The sequence below is a fragment of the Cornus florida genome, unplaced genomic scaffold, assembly GCF_030987335.1.
Source record: "Cornus florida cultivar Cherokee Brave unplaced genomic scaffold, ASM3098733v1 CherokeeBrave_3.0.0_Hap2_Chr10, whole genome shotgun sequence".
NCBI lineage: Eukaryota > Viridiplantae > Streptophyta > Magnoliopsida > Cornales > Cornaceae > Cornus > Cornus florida.
Genome location: NW_026775580.1, coordinates 97,357,891 through 97,364,169, shown reverse-complemented (window position 1 = coordinate 97,364,169; position 6,279 = coordinate 97,357,891). Strand labels below are relative to the sequence as shown.

Genomic DNA, 6,279 nt, shown 5'->3' with positions numbered 1-6,279 from the left:
TTAAAAAAAAAAACCGACTACATCTGTCTCGGACGAGAACGGGAAACAGAATTGGGGGTATGTGTGCGCAGTGAAGAACGAAGTTAGAGAGAGAGAGTAGAGAGAGAGAGATATGCTGGAGACAGGAGCAGTTCTGAGCGGCGAGGCCATGGAATCCATATCGGAGAGACTGTCATCAGTCGAGAAGTGTGATTAGTCCAACAACAGAGGAATTGAGATCTAGGTCAACAAAGATAAAAAATCGGAGACGGGCCTTTATGGTTAAATTGATGTGTGATGGGCAGTACTTCTCCGAGGATGCGATGCAGGAGAGAGAGCCATACTTGCACCATGAGTACGTGGGACAGCTTCAGGATCCTAGTGGTAGGAGCATGTCAAGGAATAGAGGAAGCAAAATGTGGCATTGGAGGGATGTTGAGTATTATTTTATCTAGTTGTATGATTCTAAGAATTTCGTCTGTATTACAACTAAAAAGCAACTTCAGAAAGTTTTAATGGATAAAATTAATGCTTTTAACTATTTTTAAGAAAGTAACAATTCTATCTTTAAATGTTATATTGGGGCCAATTTATTTTGGTATCAAAGTCTAGGGTTTGCCATCTCCTTATTTCAATTGAAACGTGAGAGATTAACTTACTGAAACAATGAAAATAAAAATAATTTCATCCCTTCAAAATTTACTAGTTCTCTTCCATTCACAATTAATTAATCAATTAAGTTTTTCATTATGAAAATAATTTTCCTTAATCGTTATTGGTCTACTATTATTAGTGGTTCTAATCAAAGTTTGAGGGTTTGATAATGATTAAGAATAATTGTTGACTGCGGCAATCTAAGTTGTCTGACATGCAAATAAAAATCAATTTGTAATTTGGACAATAATCATATCATTTATAAAAGTGTAAAGAGTTTCAGTATTTATCAATTAATATAAAAAGGAGTTTTTAAAAGAGTTACTAGAACACACGTTTTTCTATTTATTATGACTTTTTATTTTTAAATCAATATAAGTTGTTTAGAAGAGTTTTAATCAATTATTAGATAAGGAAATATATATATAAAATAAATAATTTAGTTTATCTAATTAGACAAGAATGTATATAAAAAGTTTAATAACTGAATTCCTATTAAAAAGATTAATAATTGAATTCCTATTAGAAAGTTTAATTAATAATTAATGTTTTTACCGCTTTTACCTTGTATTAATTTTATGTTCATTGATTATGTTAGATTACATGTTTACTCATTTACCACTTGAGTTTCTTGCATACTACAAATTACCATAATTACACCTACAATATTAATATCTATAGTTTACTTATTCATCACTCACCTACCCCCAAACATTTTCTTATATATATGACCCTTATTTAATCTAAATCAATACAATGTAATATTATCTCTCCCTTTATTTATAGCATGGTATCAGAGCCAGGTTTTCTCTCTTCCAATTTTTGTTAGGTTCTTTAAATTCTTGGTGTGGTTCTAATAGCCCATCAAAGACACATATTATGCCTAGCATCCGAAATAGGTCATTTGTATGTTCGTTTGTCATTTTGATCATATCAAACGAAAGTACAGCCTTTGACCGTTTTGACGCCACCAGAAAAGGCTGAAAACAACACCGCATGTGGTGGTATCAAAGCCACTGATGGGGACGACAATATTAGTCCCATCCTCGGCGGCGGTCAACCAACAAACTCACGCTTCCGCACTCCAAGATCTTCATATGCCCCATTCAGGGAAGCCTCGTTGTTTAAGTCTTCATTCGGGAAACCTAATGAGATGCCTCATTTAGAGAAGCCCCCGCATAGGGATGCCCCATCTAGGGTAGCCTCGTTGTTTAACGAGATGCCTCCTCCAAAGATGTTCAATGTGTCGGATCAGCTTCGTCACGACGCCACCATGCGCCTCAAGCGGTAATCCCACTCTTTCATGCGCTTTCATGCGCACAAGCGGTAATCCCGCACATCACCCATCAGTTTATAGTAGTAATCACCAAGGATGGCAACGTCAACTATTTACGCTCCACACCTACCTCCAATATCTTCATATATCCATCCTATATCACTTGACATGTCAGCATTGGTGCAACGTTAGTCACATTCTGCAATGGTGTTGTAGTTGTGCCACATCAGTTGCCACGCAGTAGAGGTGCCAGAAGTAGTGCCAAGTCACCTGCCACTTCAGTTGCCATGTCATCAACCACGTTAGCATCGGTGCCACGTCAGCTACATCAGGAGGGCTGCTATAATATATTGTAGAATTTTATTGTTACCATATATAGGTTTACCATATAGGGTTTAGTTTTACTTGTTCTTCACATTTGTCGTCTCCTATATAAACCCCTATGTATTCTTATTTTATTTACATCAATACAATATATGTTTCATCTTTTTCTCTCTTTCTTTCTCTTTTATATTTAACATGGTATCATGGCCTTTTAATTTCTGGCAGTGTTATTAAAGGCTCAAGGTGCACCAAGGCGCTAGAGGTCCTTTGGAGCCTAAGCGCGAGGCGCGCGCTTGAGTGAAGTGAGACGCACAATTAAAATTTTAAACTACCATAATGACATTCATATCTCACAAGTCATATCAATATTCTAAAAATTAATAGCAAATATAAAAAAGTAAATCCATCAACTATATAAGCATTCATCTAGTTCAAGGATTAGACCTTGCTCGTCGTCCTTAACGCTGCCAGAACCGTGACTGCGAACCGCCATCACCGACACTCCAACCATGTTGTGCCTCGCCGTTCCGTGTACTTGCTGATTCGAAGTACATCGCCACCGAACAGTCCCAAATTCCCAACGGCATCCACCATCGCCGATGTGCACTGCCACCTCTTCCATGTTCGCAGTGCAGTTTAAGTCCTTTTTGGCTGGTTCAATCTTGCCGGAGGTGTCCGTGAATAACTCGTGGCGGTGCTCAGAAAGATCGATGGCAGAGAGCTCGGATGGTGGAGAGATGGGGACGGCGGGGACAACAGACAGCTCGGTGACCATAGCCTTGTAGTTGAGGTCCATTATGAGGACTTTACAGAAGTAGCATTTGTAATTCGTTTTTCGCTCCAATCCTGAATGTTATGCCGGATGGGTCTGTGCAGAGAGAGATTGGAGGAGAGAGAAGATGGCGGTGAGCTCGGCTTTGATGGGCTCAGCCAATGTCGGCTGTGATGGAGGCGACGACGAGCTCAGTTGGGATGAGCTTGGCTATGGCGGATGTCGGTTGTGGTTGGATTTGGGTCTGTAATTGGTTTTGTTGCAAATAATTTTGTGGTTTTTGCAGTTTGGTCTGTGTCGGCTGTGATGGAGTCTTAGTGGCAAAACCGTAACTTTAACAATACACAAAAAAAAAAAAGATTTTTTCATTAAACAAATAGTTTAACTCTAAGGACAAAAATGTAAATTCATATCGATTCACTAATCACAAACAGTTTAATTTGGGCCTTGCTGTTATATTGTGTCAATCTTCTATCTACATGTATAAGTTAAAAACTTAAAGGGTCCTTTGTGTAATTTGCCCTATAACTTAATTACCGGTGAGGAATAAATTTTGGTACTGCTTGCAATTTTTATTGACGCACCTGATCATAAGATGATTAATATTGTTTTCATTCAAACGGTAACATGTATTTATGTGTATATGTATATATATTAATGCAGCCATGACGTCGACGCGCGTGGTGGAAAAGGTCGGATTTTTGGAGTCTGAAAGGGTGGGATTAGTGGGTATAGCCGTGGAGACGGATTGCACCGCCAAGGAATTGAGTTTGAGCTTATGCCAAGGAGATCCAGCAGAAGCACAACAAAGATGTGATGTAGAGTGTAAGAAATTTGTGGCTAGAGGAAAATACGAGCTCAGCCAATTTGGCCCGTGTGTCTGCTACTGCGGCTAGAAAAGTCTCATCTCAACTTTTATCTCTTTCTCAAATCAATAAATGAATTATAAATCATGTCTCTCGCATTTGGCATGTGAAGAAATTTGGAATTTGCGGGGAATGGTTTGGTTTTGGCACTGATCTTTGTCCCAGCATTGTTGGTTCGGCGACGTGGTTTCTGTGGTTTTCTAGTGGGGCTACGTGGTGGCTTGTGGTTCATTCGTTTTGTTTGGCTATGTAGTCCTTTGAGTCTTTAAAGTTTTGTGACTGGGCTTTTCATTGGTTGGCCCATCGGGGTCTGGGCCTAGGCACTTGCAGGCTCCACTCTAGTTTGGGTTGCTTCTTGTTGGTCTAGGTTGTTTTTGCTATTTAATTTTGGTGGCCATTGTTGTTCTATTTGTTTCAATATCCGCTGCTGATCAGGTGCCGTCTCTCAGCTTCTCATGAAGATATTAAGTTGGAATTGTCAGGGAGGGGGAAATCCTCTCACCACTCGTCAATTAAAAAAATTGGTGATACAACATTCTCCTAATGTGATTATTTTACTTGAGACCAAAAATTATGGTGTTCATATGGAGCGGATACGTCGACAATTGGGGTATCGACACATGCTGTTTCAAGACCCAGTCGGTACTGTTGGTGATATTACGGTGTATTAGGATGCACAGACTACTCTTTAAATTTTGGATGTTAAAGACTTTCAAATCACTTGCACAGTTAAGGGGACCTCAGTTGACGAAGATTGGTGTTTTTCTGGGGTCTATGCTTTTGTGGACGATAGGCAACGTATGGAGCAGTGGTGATACTTACACCAACTTCAATCACGGCTTCTGCAACGATGGGTTCTCTTAGGTGATTTTAATGACTTATTGTACCAAGAGGAGAAATTTGGGGGGCGAAGGAAACAAGGTTGGCAACTACGAGCGTTTCGAGACATGGTGGAGAAATGTCATCTTGTTGACTTGGGCTACTATGGCTATCCTTTCTCCTGGTGTAATCAGCGGGATGGTCGTGCCAATGTTCGTGAAAGATTGGACAGAGCTTTAGCAACTCATGAGTGGGGTACTCACTTTACTTACGCCTTTGTTACCAATATTAGAGTTTTCGGCTCTGATCATTCGGCTATTATGTTGTCTTTAACTCAGCAAAGGGTCTCTAAAGGCAGATGTTTTCGGTTTGATGCTCGGTGGTTGACATCTGAGGAGTGTGCAAAAATTGTGGCAGATTCATGGCAGACAAGTTGTCGAGATACGCTTCAATTTCAACTAAAAAATAAGATTACTACCTGTCGACAATCACTCAAGAATTGGAGTCAACGTTCACAGTGGAATTCACAGTTCAAGATTTGAGAACTTGAGACTAGATTGAAGCAGATGAAAGAGCAATCAGGCCATTTTAATTCGGTTTAGTATCATAACGTGGAGAAGGATTTAGGCGAGGCTTGGAAGGCCGAGGAATTGTTCTGGAAACAAAAATCCAGAATTGATTGGTTAAAGTTAGGTGATCACAATACCAAATTTTTTCATTCGTCTACCTTAAAACGTCGTCGTCGGAATGCTATAGGGGGATTGGAAGATGAAAATGGGATTTGGTGCACTAATGAAACACAAATTCGAACTATTGCTGAGAGATTTTTTCAAAATCTTTTCACTTCGGATAGAGTTGTTGTGCATGGGTCTTTTTGGGATCTCTGGCAAAGCAAAATTACAAACCAAATGAATGAGTGTTTGTTGCAGGATGCTACAGAGGTTGAATTATATCAAGCTGTTATGGAGATGGGGGCTTTTAAAGCACCAAGTCCCGATGGTCTCAGCCCCATTGTTTTTCAGAGCTACTGGTCCGTCATCAAACTAGACATTCTTCAAGCATTTAATGATTTCCTTCACAGTGGTCAGCTTCTTAAGAGCCTTAATGCGACTAATATTGTTCTCATTCCGAAAGTAAAAGTACTAACAAAAATCTCTCAATTTCGTCCGATCTCTCTCTGTAATGTTATTCTTAAAATCTTTACTAAGGTCTTGGCTAATCAGTTGAAACCATTAATGTCATTAATTATTAGTCAAGAATAGAGTGCTTTTGTTCCAGGTAGATGGATTACCGATAATATTTTAGCCACCCATGAAGTGTTACATTATCTTAAACGTCGGAGGGGGAGAACCAGCAAATATCTCACCGTAAAATTGGATATGGCTAAGGCATATGATAGGGTGGAATGGGAATATTTGGAGTGGGTGTTGCTCAAATTGGGTTTTGCCGGCCAATGGGTGAAGGTGGTTATGGAATGTATTACTAGTGGTGATCCACTCTCACCATATCTTTTCCTTCTTTGCACAGAGGGTCTATCAAAATTATTACACCACATATCATTGATTGGAACCCTCTCTGGTGTTCAAGTT

The 6,279-nt window shown here is 39.5% G+C and overlaps 1 protein-coding gene across 1 annotated transcript; it reads left to right on the top strand.

Annotated features, from left to right (window-relative positions):
• Positions 1-4,818: 4,818 nt before the first annotated feature.
• Positions 4,819-5,232, top strand: LOC132278193 (uncharacterized). Its single transcript, XM_059780000.1, has one exon. It carries the CDS (start codon positions 4,819-4,821, stop codon positions 5,230-5,232), a length of 414 nt encoding a protein of 137 aa, XP_059635983.1.
• The last annotated feature ends 1,047 nt before the right edge of the window (positions 5,233-6,279 follow it).